Source organism: Aegilops tauschii, chromosome 4, assembly GCF_002575655.3.
Source record: "Aegilops tauschii subsp. strangulata cultivar AL8/78 chromosome 4, Aet v6.0, whole genome shotgun sequence".
Lineage (NCBI taxonomy): Eukaryota > Viridiplantae > Streptophyta > Magnoliopsida > Poales > Poaceae > Aegilops > Aegilops tauschii.
This window is the reverse complement of record NC_053038.3, coordinates 475,815,362-475,830,355: the sequence shown is the minus strand read 5'-3', so window position 1 is coordinate 475,830,355 and position 14,994 is coordinate 475,815,362. Positions and strand designations below refer to the sequence as shown.

Genomic DNA, 14,994 nt, shown 5'->3' with positions numbered 1-14,994 from the left:
ATTTGCTCCTACTACACAAGTTCGGTAGATACACATACATCCACTTGTATAATAATTTACCAACATATACTAATGAGGGAAGGTCGGTACTCCATAGCATCATAACGAAAAGGTAGAGTACTGATTGTCTGGAACAATTAATCAACTAATTCCTGTCATGTGGACCTTAACAACTGCCACCGTTAACATGGTCGCCAGTTCCAAATGAGCGCCAGAATCTTCACTACACAATTTATAAATAAACAAAGAATATGCCCTCCCTTATGCGAGATGTCTGTGGAGCTGGCGAGTATTGTTTCTTTCTCTCTTTTTTTCACAAATAATGCCCAGCACGACAACAAATAAAATAACCGGCTCAATGATCACAACAGATCCACATCCAGGTTGCTCACCGAATCCATCTCAACTGATACCATGGCCACATCAATCCGCTTAATTAATCCCATCATCTCCAAGAGCAGCTCGCCTGTCTCGTCGAGCAAGATTTCTCATCTTATTTGCTAAGTACGGGTTTTCTCCCTAATTTTGTTTTCTCTCCATTTCGCGGCATCATTATCAGGCGTCCGGCCGGAGTTCATATATTGTGAAAATGGACATTCCATCTAATCCTTGTATTCTCGCAAAGTTTATTCATCTTGTGGTCTAGGTAACATTGCCGAAATAATATATTGACTACCTACTAAGAACTTGGTCACGTAAAACACGTCAAAAAATAATGTTCAAATTACTGAACACTGGGATCAGTTCATAGTTCGTTCTGTACTCTACGCGAACGCCTGCGCCTCGATCTCGGCCTTCACCATGGCCGCGTAGAGGCCATCGCGGTGGTTCGCGAGGAGGGTCTCGTGGCTGCCGAACTCCACGGTCCTGCCGGCGCTCACCACGGCGATGCGGTCGGCATCGCGGATCGTGGAGAGGCGGTGCGCCACGGTGATCGTCGTCGCGCGCTGCGACACTCGTCGCAGCGCCTCCTGCACATGCTTCTCGGACTCGAGGTCCAGCGCGCTGCTCGCCTCATCCAGGAGCAGAATCCTCGACTGCTTCAGGACTGCTCGTGCGATCGCAATCCTCTGCTTTTGACCACCTGACAGCTGCACCCCACTCTCTCCAACCTGCCAAAAATAAGCGGTTAGTTTATAATGTCTATAATGTGTCAAAATCATGTAAACAACATCTTAATATACAAAATGTTAAGTTTTGAGTAAATACAAATGTTAAGTTTGGCATTGAAAGTTGAGATTTGTGAGCAGTTTTTTTAAGAACAATTTGTGAACAGTGGTACTCACTTGAGTGTCGTAGCCTTGGGGAAGCCCAGCGATGAACTTGTGGATGTTGGCCTCCTTAGCAGCATTCTCGATTTCGGCCCACGCGGCCTTCGGGTTGCCGAACCCAATGTTTTCTCTGATAGACCCACTGAACAAGGCCGGCTCCTGGCCCACCATTGCGCATTCGCCCCTGAGCCACTTGAGGTCCAGCTCCCGCACGTCCATGCCGCCCACCGTCACGGTCCCCCCCAGCGGATCGTAGAAGCGCTGCACCAGCCACACCACCGTCGACTTGCCGCTCCCGCTCGGCCCGACCACCGCCACCGTGCTCCCGAACTTCACGCGCAGCGAGAAGTCGTTCAGCACCGTCACGTCCGGCCGCGACGGGTACGCGAAGATCACCTTCCTCAGCTCCACGTCCATCGGCTTCCCGTCCTTGATCGTCCGCCGCTTGGTGCCCTCCTCGTTGATCGTCGGCCGGCGCTTCAGGATGGACAGTATGCCGGCGATGGCCGTCGGCGCGCCGGACGTGTCGGGGGCGAGCCCGGCCAGCTGGCCCACGGAGAAGGAGCTCAGGACCAGGATGAGGAAGATCTTGGACACGTCGCCGAAGGTGGACCAGCCTTTGGTGATGAAGTAGGCGCCCGCCCAGAGCGTCACCGTGTAGGCGCCGTACATGGCGCCCTGGGAGAGGCCCAGGATGATGCCCATGTACTGCGACTTGCGCTGGGCCTTGGCCGAGGGGCCGTCCAGCGCCCGGTTGAACGTGCCGACGATGCCGCCCTGGGCGCAGAGCGCCGCGACGGTGCGCACGTTGGACACGGCGCCCGCGGCGATGCTGCTGGCCCGCGCGTACGCGGCTTCGTCGGACCTGGCGCCGACGTTGATGAGCAGGTTGAGGTAGCTCGCGCCTAGCGTTAGTGGAGTGCAGGCCATGGCAATGAGCGTGAGGCGCCAATCCAGCCCGAAGCATATGCCGAGGCCGACGCCGGCCGAGCCCACGGCCATGAGCAGCACGGCGTACCGGTCGCCGAACATGGAGCGGAAGGCGATGGCGTCCCTGGCGAGCCGTGTCACGAGGACGCCCATGGCATTGTCTTCCTCGTCGAACCACGCGGGCTCCTGCCGCATGATGGCGCGGAAGAGGCGGTCGCGGACGCGCATGGTGAGCCGGGCTCCGGCCCAGCCACAGAAGCCCTGCTGCCCCGTCATGGTGAGAATGCAGGCAAAGCCGAGACCCACGACGGCGAGGGCCAGGTACCCGATCTGCCGCCTCATCTTGTCCGTGTCAGGGTCGAAGTACACCTGGACGGCCTGGCCCAGGAGCAGCGGGAACACCGAGAACACGGCGCCGGCGTTGATGCCCATGAGGAACCCAAGGATCAGCAACGGCCCTTCCTGCCGCTGCAGCTCCCATATCTCGGAGACGCTGAACTTGGCGGCGCCCTTGCCGCCGCGCGCGTCCTTGGCATCCGCCTCCTCCTCCTGTATCGCGCGAATGCCGCCGTACCTTGACTTGGACACCGACACGTCGTACCCCGAGTTGTCGGTGAAGCTGTTGTACCCCGCCGCACCGGGCGTGCCAGGGGTGCCGGGGGCGACGGCAGGGTCGGACCTGCCGCTGTCGGAGGCGATCTTGACGAGGCCGGCGTAGGGGCCGCCGCGGGCCATGAGGTCGGCGTGGCGGCCGGACTCGACGACGGCCCCGCGGTCGAGCACGGCGATGGTGTCGGCGTTGCGGACGGTGGCGAGGCGGTGCGCGATGACGAGGACGGTGCGGCCGACGGAGAGGCGGTCGATGGACTGCTGCACGACGGCCTCCGACTCGGCGTCGAGCGCGCTGGTGGGCTCGTCCAGCAGCAGGATGCGCGGCTCCCGGATGATGGCGCGCGCGAGCGCGATGCGCTGCTTCTGTCCCCCCGACAGCTGGGTCCCGCGGTCGCCAACCTAGTAATAAACCAAGAAAAGAAAATGAAAATGTTTGTTTAACAGACAGACTAGTGAGGCCATCCTGAGCATCGGCATCATCAGTTTGGTTAATGGATTTAGTCACCTGCGTGTCGTAGCCGTCGGGGAGGCCGAGGACGAAGGTGTGGGCGTTGGCCTTGGTGCAGGCGGCGATGGCCTCTTGCCTCGTCGCGTTCTCCTTGCCCATCATCACGTTCTCGATGATGGAGACGGCGAACAGGATGGGCTCCTGCCCGACCAGCCCGATCTGCGACCGGAGCCACTTGAGGTTCAGCGACCCGAGGTCCTGCCCGTCCAGCGTGATCGTCCCTGCACACAACCAACACGATACAATTTGCATGAACTTCCAACAAGATACAGTTTGAACTTCATCGGCCGATCGATCATCCATGGTACCTCGCGTGGGGTCGTAGAACCTCTCGATGAGCGCGAACACGGTGGACTTGCCGCCGCCGCTGATGCCCACCAGCGCCAGCATCTTCGCCGCCGGGACTATCAGGTTCAGGTTGTACAGGATCAGCGACTCCGGGCGCGACGGGTACGCGAACTCCACGTCCTTGAACTCCATCCTGCCACGCACCGCCGACAGCGCCCGCCCGCCGGCGCCGTACGGGTCGATCTCCGGCTCCCGGTCGATGATCTCGAACACCCGCCCGGCCGCCGCCGTCCCCTGCGCGAACTGCGCCGAGTACGACAGCGACAGCGCCAGGCCCCTGCACACACGCACGACGACCACCATTTCCAAAGTTACAACCAGCCAACAAGCCTAGCGACAGAGAAAGTGATGGCGCGTTGGCACCGGCGTCGTGCTTGCCTTCCTCCGACCATGACGCCGAAGAAGCAGGCGATGGCGTCGCCGCCCTTGATCTCCCCCTGGGCGACGAGCTTGGCGCCGTACCACAGCGCCAGCGCCCACTGGGAGTAGGTGACCAGGTAGATCATGCCCATGCCGGCGCCCTTGGCGAAGCCCATCTTGACGCCGATCGGCGACGCCTTGCGCAGCCACTCCGCGTACCGGTCGGCCAGCCGGTCCTCCATGACGAACGACAGCACCGTCCGGATCGAGCTGATCGCCTGCTGCGCCACGCTGCCCGCGGGTTGGTACGACGCCTAGTTGTTGATCGATGATCAGAAGCAACACAAATGTTCAGTTCAGACTGCATGTCAGTTTCCCTTCAGCCATCAGTGAGCAAGAAACATACCTCTTCGTTGGCGGCGAGGCCGCCGTATATGGCCTTGTAGGCGATGCCACAGGCCATCATGACCGGCGTGACGGCCAAGACGGCGAGGGCGATCCGCCATGAAGTTCTGAACCCAACCACGTAGCCGAAGATGAAGGTGAAGACATGATGCACAAACCCTGCCATCTATGTACATGCACAAGTACAGCAGTTCAGGTAGAGCGCTGGGAGGATTTAGCCATGTGTTTTTGTGGATACGGGCATCGTGTTTAAGCAATGTAATCTTGGTTACCTTCTCCCCCATGACTTCCTGGATCTGTGCGACGTCGCTGGAGATGCTCTGCATCACCTCGCCGGTGCTCACCTCCGTGTCGAAGAAGCCGATCTCCTGCCGCAGCACCGCCTTGAGGTACTCTCGCCGCACCCGCAGCGCCGACCTCTCGCCCACGATCCTCCAGCACATGATCTCTGCGCCAACCAACGCTCATCAGTACTGGCAGTAGATTTATGCATGAGGAATGGCATGTCAGAACAACAGCCATGGGTGTGCTCACCGAGGTACGCTCCGACGACGACAACCACGGCTAGGATGACCATGTACACGCTGATCTGCCTGACGTCCTTCATCATCTGGTCCTTGTCGGAGGCGACGATCTTGTTGACGAAGTTGCCGAAGAGGTACGAGTACCAGGGCAGCGAGCCGCCGTTGATCATGGCGCCGATGCACCCGAGCACGAGCAGCACGATGTCCATCGGCGTGGAGTACTTGAACAGCCCGGTGACGCTGACCGGCTTCCCGGCCCTCAGCTCGACCTCGCCGTCGTCCTCCTCCTCGTCGTCGAACTCGTAGCCGCCGGCGTCGTCGTCGCCGTAGTACCGGCTCCGGCTCTGGCTGTAGGACGTGGCGCTGACGTCGTAGCCGAAGCTGGGCACGTCCCGCTGCACGGGGGCGGGGGTGACGTACAGCTTGTTGTGGTTGTCGCGCGAGAAGGAGACGTCGCGGGACACCGGGGTGCGCGCGCCGGCGCCGGCGCCGGCGCCGTACCTCACCATCGCCCTGTCCACGGCGCCGGCGGCAGGGGCGACGGACGCGGCGATGCTGCAGTCGTCGTTGCTGGCGAAGGAGACGTCGGGGGCCACGGCGGCGGCCCGGCTCGCGTCCGTCACGACGCTCTGCAGCTCGAGCCGCTTGCCGGCGACGGTGCTGACGACGCCGCTGGGCCGGTGCACCGTGGACATGGACGACGAGCGGTCGCGGTGCGTCCGGGGGCCGGACCGGCGCGACAGGTAGTAGTCCCGCGCCGTGCGCTGGAACAGCGCCGGGCCGCGGCGGGAGGCGGCGTCGGAGCCGGCCAGGCCCCAGGGCCCGACGGCCGCGCCGAGGCCGTGCGGCTGCGCCCACGACGTGTCGGGCTGCCAGGACACGGAGCTCTGCCACGACATGTCATCGTAGGCGCCACCCCGGCGGCGCTGTCCGCGCGGGGCGCGCCCGCCGGCGAAGGAGGTGGAGTTGTCCGGGGTCGGGTAGGGGCTGCCCGCGCCCTGGCGCCGGCGGCCCTGCCCTTGCGGCTGCGGGCCGGAGCGGGAGAAGGAGAAGTCGGCCATGGTCGCAGCTCCAAGAGGTGGCGTTGGGTCCGATGATAAGAAGGTGCTCCGGTTCTCGGGTGTAGCTCCCGATGCTCGTCGCTTGGTCGCCAGTCGCCGGACAGACGGCACGGCCCTTGGGCACGACGCCGCGCGCTGTGTCTCTTTTGTACTACCAGGTGCCTGAGCCAGGATGAGCAACGGTATATGAGTTATATTTGCACTGGATTTGACTGTTTCGTGTTCGTGACGTGATGAATGGCGCCGTGCCTGACATGATTCTGCCTGCACTATGGGCGAACTCTGTAAATATCATGCCTTTTTTTTTCTGAAATCACTGTGCATATGATACTAAACACTTGATGCTTTACCAAGTCCGAGCTGTCCAGTGAACATAGCGATGCACGACGGCTTCGACAAATGGAGACAGAGATAGGAACCCTGTTGCCAGGCTCCAGACAATGAACTCCTCGCGTACCTTGTATTCTTGCGCTGTGGATTCAGCACTAAACTTGTGGAGCCTGAACTAGATGGTTGTTTCTTTTCTTTGATGTGATCAAAGCTCTCAACGCCAATGTCCAATGGATTATTTATTATTATTTAATGAATGAATGTACTCGGATATGTACTAGACAGGGTTGGGAGTTCATTAGCAGCCTGCCACCAAGAACACATCTTCGTGTCAATCGCCTGGAGCGTGATCCGCTGGCCTATGAGCTGAGCCGCGCGAGACGGTCCAAATTCGTCACCGGCGCCCACGACGCCCCATGAAGTTCGTCCCAGAATATGCCCAGCTAGCCTACGAACAGCCCGTCATTTTCTTGCAGTTTCACGGCCCTTGTCCCATTTCTCGCTCTCTGCTCCTCCGTACACTGTAATACTACTAAGATTTGGAAAGCAGCAGTATGATTATCTGATTCACAAGCAAAAAAAAAAATACAGTATGATTATCTGCTGTCTATTCTTCAGACGAGCGATGGTTGGCCGCGTTACAATTCAAATCTGAGTATTTAAAACACAATGGTTCTTCAGGTAGTGCTGCGCCGGCCGGTCAATAGCTTAATGTTTGTTTGGTCGGTCATCTTCCAAGTGGCGAGGAAACAGCACTGTTTCATCAGCGCTGCTTACCTAGAAAGTGTCTTGTTTTTCAAGGAAAAGCAGGCTCGTGGATTTCATCTATTTGGTTAGGTACACTCACCCAGTCAAGCCATGGGAGCGATCAGTATGCACAACCTCTACGGCCGGCCAAAACAATTTCTGGAGAAGCAAAACATGATTTTATAATAGAAGAGTTTAAAGCGCAGCAAGTTCATTCAGGTGATCCATTGTGTCGGCATTTAGATGTGGACAACATGAGTAAATAACACAACTCTTCGTTTCAATTTTGCCCGTTCAAAATACTAGCGGTTTAACTGTTCCTGCAACATCGGCGTGACATATGCTATGTATGTATGAATGCTAACAGTTCGACTCTTTATTATTACCATCTCAAAGCTAAGTGAATTTCTATAGTCGAACTACGGCTATTATTATTTTTCTTTACAACAAATAAGATCCAACTAACTGCGCATATTGCTACTACAAAATAAGTAACAGGGGCCTTACAGAATACCAGAAACTTCAGGATTTCTGGAACGACATGGCGAAAGCGTAAGGCCCACTTTTCATCCAAGACCTGTTTCATGGTTTAGGGGGAAACCTCCGATAAATGGCTGCTGGTTCATCCCTGCTAAAGGGGCATAACCCTGCACAGCAACTCAAAATCAGAAAAGCATAAACCATTCTAATGTCTAATTTTGTGAGTCGTTGACAGGAGGTGGAACAGCACCAGGCACATGTTAATATACTGTGAAAAGGAAATAAAAACCGACACTCATGGCGTAACAAGTTGAAGTGCACTACATCTAAATTCAGTTCAATCAGTGTGTGATACCTGGTTTCCATGGGCGTTTCCTTGAAGGGCTTGTTGGCCGGAAGTAGAAATAGAAGTGACCTGTGAGTGCCATGTCGTGTGTATCATTCTCAGCCTGAATTAAGAATCGGAAGTAACTTCTTAATGAAAATGCTGCATTTGATCAACTTACATGGTCATGGAGATTATTCAAGTGCACTTGTGGTTGACCTATAATTGGCGCAGGAGCATTTAAACAAGAGCTTAGAGTCTGCGAAGCTCCATCATTCAAGAATTCTTGGTTGCTTCTATCTGCAGATTTTGCATCCTTCGTCCATCTTCTCAGAAAATATTTCTGTGGCAACTCCTTTATATTTCTGAAATCAAGGACTTTCAGCACATGGCAACACTGGATACCCATTGATTCGAATTTTTTACAACTGCAAACAACAGACAAGTCACTGGATTCAAACCTAACATAGTATTCCCCGGGTCTATCTGTTACTGCTACTCTATAGTCGGATGCAGTTCCAGACTCCCCACAACTGTAGATCACTGAATCCACAAACATCTCAAACTCTCTGCGAAAAATTTCAAAAACCACCGGTGTGTATATGTTGGCAGCTTGTTTCAGCATTTTCGAGGGAGGGATTCTCGGGAAGCTTTGGCTTGCATGAAAATCAGCTTGTAGCTCTGCATAGCGATGCTCATCCAGCACTCTTTCATAGTGCTTGAAAAAAGACAAAAAATCAAACTGTGGACTCAAGTACTTTCTTAAGACATTGCTAACACTTTCTAACTGCAATGAACTTTTTATATCTGCGGTGAATACATGTCGATTGTACGCTGATGCCCATTTATCTCGATCTTCGAATAAATTATGAAGCCATTCATTGTTTCTTAGATCATACTTCTCTAGCATGGTTCTCCAACCTACCAAGAAACCCTCTTCATCCTCATAATCATAAACACATCTGCTGAAATCCTTTGCAAATGTTTTAGAGCCTTGGAAGATGTGATTAAGGTGTTTGACAGTGTTCTGGAACACTTGCCATGGGCAAAGACAGTGAATTGTACTTGGCCATACTGCGCTTATGGCAGCACTTGCTGCACTTGATTGATCGGTCAATATTGTTTTTGGCTGCTTTCCATCTGTAGCTATCTTGAATGTGTCAAACAACCACTTGAACGATTCCACCGATTCATCATAAAGCAAAGCAGCACCAAATATGGAGATTTTATTGTGGTGATTCACTCCAAGGAAGAGAGTTAATGGCCTTACATGTGCATTTATCTTGTATGTTGTGTCCAAACAAACCACGTCACTGAAATAGCTGAAATCAACTCTAGATTTGGAATCGGCCCAGAAAATGTTGGTCAGTTTGTCATCTTCATCGAGCTGGACAGCATAAAAGAAAGACGGATTGTTTAGCTGCATGCTCTGCAGGTACTTCACAACACCTCCTGCATCACCAGGCTGCATATTTTTCATACGCTTTGAACAAAGGGAACTTCTGTAATCTGCAGGGAGGAAATTAACATTTCTAAAAGCTCCTGCCTGCTGTACTAAAGAGTCACCAGAAAACCTTGACGGTGTTGTGGAATCTTCTGAGGAGTTGCATTCAGTTGTTTGTACCTCAGTAATCACCCTCTGAGATCTCAGCATATGCATGGTTGATGGGGGTGCTGGCTGATGGTTATGGTCTGCTACAAATTCAGCAATGCGATATTTATTATAGGATGTAATCTTAATAATCATCCGTGCGGGGCACCCTATTCTTGTTTCTGGCCGTGGCCTTTTAACTTCATTAGCTCCTTTCTTGTCCTTACGGAAACCCTCCCTCGAGCATACAAAAGTTCTTGATCTTGTGATGTTGTCAGCTGATTTGTCCGATGAACTCTTACGAACACTAAAGCCTATGTGTCCAGCATACCTGTTATAGAATTCATATGCTTTATCTTCATTGTCAAATTCCATGCCAACTTCAGGCACCATTTTGGCAACAGTAGCATCATCTATGGGGGTGTCAGAATCAATAACTTTTCTCAATTTTCCCTGCTTGCATCCAAATGATTAATGATTTAGCATGCTAAATAAAACATAATTGTGGGGATATAATATACTCTCTGCTTATGTTGAGTATGTATATGATCTTTTTAAGAAACATTTGACTATGTAAAGTGTTGGCCATGCTATATTAATACAAAATATGCCGCTCTACTATGAATCAACGAGAATCGATATGTCAAAAGTATATGCAAGTCTAAAATACACAATACAAGCTCCAGAAAATTGAGGTGAACAGAAAAGCTCTTCTGACCCATACTAGCCAATTCACATGAACATTATTTTTTTGCTCAGTAGAGAGCACAAGACAATACTTACAGAAAGAAAAACGATGGGTGATTCAATGCGATTTGAGTCTATGAACAAGCACAGGAATTGTAGGCCCTATAAGTCACAACATGAGTGAGCGAAATTGATTAAACACACTAAGCCAACACAGATGAAGTGAATAAGTACCAAACATAAGTGGTCATGGACACATAGTGCCTACCTTTGCCCATGCTATTCCACATGCATTGCATAAAGTCCGCCGTCCCATTGGTCCACGGCGCATATGAGGCGTCGCATTTGCGCTAATTCCACAGCGTAGGCATCTGAATAACTATAACAAAGGAGTTAGAAATTATCTCACTGCCACAGGGATGCGGTGTTGAGGCCCTAATTGAAGAAAGGGAGTAAACATGTACTAAGTCGCAGCATTCTCTTGACACTACAAAAATCACACACATGTTACGCCCTTGCTATTGCACAGTAAGAGGCACAGTATTGTAGACAAAATAGAAACTCAACTAATGTGTGTCATATGCAGTGGGCTTTCATGGATGATTACTATTTTCTCACACCCATGAAATGAAAAGACGGTATACGCTATACAGTGAACAGCTAACCAGCTGGTCACCCTGTCAGTCTATGAATGCAGGTCCAATTTCCTCAACTACAGAACGCGCCTAAAACAAAGGTCCCATTTCCACAATTGCAGAACGCACCCATGTAAAGGCTAAGTAGACTACACCTAGAATCCATATTATCCACAAATCTCTATTCTCACACAGACAAGATTTAGCAGTACAGATGCTGAACTTTAACTAGCCTCCAAGCCACCCAGTGGCACTTCCTATTTTGCATAGATTTGGGCACATCCTCCTCAATTTAATGTCAATGTCAAAATCGGTTGCGCAGACAAAATCTTGGCACTGGACAATCAAATGTAAAAGACAGCATGTTCCTTTGGTTTCTTCACCTGGTAGGCTCGTCCACCCTGTTGTCTCCATCGCCATCGCCTAGACCAACACCAATGCCCCCCTCGCCCTCGAACTCCATGCTTACCAAACAGGAACCAGAGAAGGGACAATGTTTCTTCGAAATTTAGCTGGGAATAGACACCTTGGTGCTGTCCGCGCAGGAAATAAACCTGCCACAGACCGGAGGATGAATTGGATTGGAGTATCCGTCCTAGAAAGAAAAAGGGACAAGAACAGAGCTCTCGGGACAACCGGAGCAAACCTAGAGTTGGTCAGCGACAGAAGGAACCGATCCAGGTCCGGTGGATCGCCGTTCCGGCGGGAAATGGCGGGAATCGGTGGGGGAATCGGTTGGATTCGGGGGTTTAAAGCTAGGGTTTTGGGCGCTGGTGCGGGGCAGGGAGCCGGATTGGGATTTGGTGTGGGAGATGGGATACCGGGGGCACGGCGACGGAGCGCTCTATGCCTGCCACGCGCGATCTCCTGCTTCCGGTGGCCGGTGGGCATATGGAATAGTTCGCCGAGCGTTTTGGTGCGGAGCCTCATTTGCATCCGGTTAAAAAAAAATTTATAAAAAAATCTAAAAGTATTCAAAAAGTTTTATTTTTTCTTCAGTAGACAATTTGATGCGTGAGGCCCGCTCCAAATTTCAAGTTATTTGGACATCTGACCAGCTCTCAGCAAAAAAGACAAAGGGGTTCAAAACAATACATGAACAGTAAACATTTTTTCAGACCCTCAATTTGTCCTTTTTGCTGAGAGCTTCTCATATGTCCAAATGACTTGAAAATTGGAGGGGACCTCACGCATCAAATTGTCTACCGCACAAAAAAAATTAGAATTTTTTAAATTTTTTTGTATTTGTTTTGATTTTTTTCGTCAGCGCCGTTGCAGATGAGCTCGGGTGCAGAGGCCTTCCCCGCACAAAGCTAACAATGCTTCCGAGGAGTCCGATTGGACAATAACAAGATCTTCAGTATGTTGCAATGCCAATGCCATACCTTGCATGATAGCATGTAACTCCGCCTCAAGAGCATCGTTGCAATTAAAAATATATCGATATGCAGCGAAGATAACCCCCACCGTCATGTCGTCTCAAGATCAATGCCGGCCGCCGCCGTTCCGTCCACTCATAAGAAAGATCCATTCACAGACAGAGCAACACGATTCGCTATAGGCGCCGGCCATGGCAAAGTTTTTGCTGCTTTCTTCCTTTCTATTTCCGGCCTCACTTCCACGACCGGCATCTTCCCTTTCATAAGCTCCTCTATACTGTATCTCCTAGACAGTTCAAGCGATAACATATAGCTTTGAAGATAATCAGCAGATACTTGAGCTGATGGGACATCTTTCCCATGTGTACTATCCGTTCTCAAGGACCAAATCCTCCAGGCTAGCATAATGATACAGTCCCGCTCATACTGTCCACGGCGAGCAAGTAGGTCTAGTAGCCATTCATTCCATGCATCAATAAGTCCAGAATCATTAGGTAATGGCCACCTTTCTCTCATAAGTTCCCACAATTCTCTTGCATGTTCACATGCGATCAAAGCATGGTAGGTTGATTCTTCCTATCTGCCACAAAGTGGGCACGTTGATCTTTTTGAAATATGCCTATACTTCTTGCAAACATTGGTAGCTAATGCTCCAGAGGCAACTTTCCATGCTAAAATCTTCATCTTTTGAGGTACATGCGACCCCCATATGCACTGCCAAACTGGTCGACTGCCAGTCGGGTTACTGCTCGAAGCCCCTCCTGCAACCACCATGTTCATGTTGCTACTAGCCAATCGGTAGGCACTCCTCACCGTAAAATAACCCGATTTTTCCGGAAACCATGCTAAGAAGTCTTGCCTATTTCTCGGGGATGTTCTAATTTTAATGATCTCCCTGACATCCATCTCCCCAAAATGAGCATGTAGCCGTTGTAAGTTCCATGCGCCATGTTCATCCAAAAAATCAGCCACCCATTTAAATCTGCAATTGCGCTTTGGTGTAATGGGCCGGAAGTCATGGCCTCGGGGTATCCAAGGGTCCCGCCAGGTTTTATTAACGACCCATTACCCATCCTCCAAATAATGCGTTGCTTCAATAGTTCTAGACAATGCACAATGCCCATCCATACCGCTGAAGTATTGGATGATGGAAATATAGTGTCCAATATGTTGCCATTCGGAAAATATTTTGCCCTTAGCAACCGCATATCCCTGAACCCCATGCCACCCATAGACTTGGGGAGCATCATCTACTACCAGCTAAGCCAATCCATCTTTCGTTTACCTTTTTCCACCCCCCCCCCCCCCACCAGCATTGTCTCATCATCTAAGTATGTATCATTATTTTTATGAATATAAGTAATGTATACCCATGGGCGTGCATCTTAAAAAGACAGGGTTAGTTCGTACATTTAATTCCAGTAAAATAATTAGCCGAATTTGCAGTAAAGTTGGTTTAGGCAATTGGGCGAAGGGAAGAAGTTCAAAGCGACAACACACTTTGAAAGTGCAAGTGGCACTTATACTATATTTTGGTGTGATGACAATGTGGTTAGTTGAACTAATATCAGTTACTAAAGTTTACCTCAGGATATTGGTTCCAAGTGCTCCGTGATGGAGATCACTAGTAGAAAAAGGGTCATCTGTCCCGGTTGGTAAGGGCCTTTTGTCCCGGTTTTTGAACCGGGACTAAAGGGTCGTTACTAATGCCCTAACCCTTTAGTCCCGGTTCTTACACGAACTGGGACAGATGGGCCTCCACGTGGCCAGTGCGGTGAGCCCAGGCAGGAGGGCCTTTGGTCCCGATTGGTGGCACTAACCGGGACCAATAGGCATCCACGCGTCAGCATTTCAGGGGCTGGGGTTTTTGTTTTTTTTGAAAGGGGGGGTTTGGGGGTTTTGGGGGGTTAATTTAGGTGTTTCGTATATTGTGTTAGCTAGCTAATTAATAGAGAGAAGTGTCTTCTCTTATCTCCGTGCTTGGTCAACGCTACGTACTATATACGTATAGAGAGGATTAGACATGCTAGCTAGTAAGAAAATGAAGGAAACAGAAGATCGTCATGAACATATGCATACAGAGAGAAGTGATATCGACCACCTCTCCTTCTCCGAGAGATTGGTCGAACAACAAGTTCTCGTATATCTATCCGACACTACTGGCTACATATATACAAATAATTATCTCTTACAATATGATCTCCTAATTATATACGAAGTCAAGGTCCACATGGTATTCTCCATCTTCAGCGATCACGTGGTCAAGGAAGAATGCCGTCAATTCCTCTTGAATTGCTCGCATACGATCTGGTGCGAGGAGTTCATCCCGCATCCGAAAGATCTAATTTGAAGAAGGGGGTCAATACATATATATATGAATAAATGAAACTCAACACAAATGATGGTAATAAAATAAAATTGTGAATATTATTGCTTACGCACTTCATATTGTTCGTCAGAGTAGCCCCGCTCACAGGTCGTGTGGCGGATGGACTCGCAAACGTAGTATCCACAGAAATCATTCCCTTATTCCTGCCACAACCACTTTACAAGAAATAGAGGTCAATCAAACTGATAAGCAAGCATGTTAAATGGCATTGATGAAACTAGCGCTTGAATCACTAGGAGATGCGCGGAACATGCTACTATTGTACTTACTTTCGGGTGTCTAAATTGCAGCTTCTTCAGCAGTCCCGGAGCTTTTTTGGTGAATTTTCTCCAAACCCTGCCAGACAAAGAAAACAATTACTTTATATCAGGAAATGAACAAAGTTGCTGATATGGTGGATAATGATCCATTT

General features: G+C 50.8%; 2 protein-coding genes across 4 annotated transcripts; both read right to left on the bottom strand.

Moving 5' to 3' along the window:
- Nucleotides 1–603: 603 nt before the first annotated feature.
- On the bottom strand, nucleotides 604–6,609 carry LOC109782996 (ABC transporter B family member 19). The gene is made up of 8 exons (XM_020341624.4): nucleotides 4,969–6,609; nucleotides 4,707–4,882; nucleotides 4,436–4,600; nucleotides 4,048–4,343; nucleotides 3,630–3,946; nucleotides 3,319–3,542; nucleotides 1,287–3,212; nucleotides 604–1,112 (listed from the first exon to the last, which is right to left on the bottom strand). The coding sequence occupies exons 1-8, from the start codon at nucleotides 6,017–6,019 to the stop codon at nucleotides 765–767; spliced, it is 4,503 nt and encodes a 1,500-aa protein (XP_020197213.1). The 5' UTR covers nucleotides 6,020–6,609; the 3' UTR covers nucleotides 604–764.
- Nucleotides 6,610–7,353: 744 nt separating this feature from the next.
- LOC109782997 (protein FAR1-RELATED SEQUENCE 5) lies at nucleotides 7,354–11,717 on the bottom strand. Of its 3 annotated transcripts, none has more exons than XM_020341625.4 (6): nucleotides 11,461–11,717; nucleotides 11,198–11,368; nucleotides 10,448–10,550; nucleotides 8,083–9,945; nucleotides 7,932–7,991; nucleotides 7,354–7,743 (listed from the first exon to the last, which is right to left on the bottom strand). In XM_020341625.4, exons 2-6 carry the CDS (start codon nucleotides 11,275–11,277, stop codon nucleotides 7,663–7,665), a joined length of 2,187 nt encoding a protein of 728 aa, XP_020197214.1. In that variant the 5' UTR covers nucleotides 11,278–11,368; nucleotides 11,461–11,717; the 3' UTR covers nucleotides 7,354–7,662. The 3 variants fall into 3 exon arrangements, with proteins under 3 accessions (XP_020197214.1, XP_020197216.1, XP_020197215.1); XM_020341627.4 differs by having other exon boundaries at nucleotides 10,448–10,558; nucleotides 11,461–11,676; XM_020341626.4 differs by having other exon boundaries at nucleotides 11,198–11,676.
- Between the last annotated feature and the right edge of the window lie 3,277 nt (nucleotides 11,718–14,994).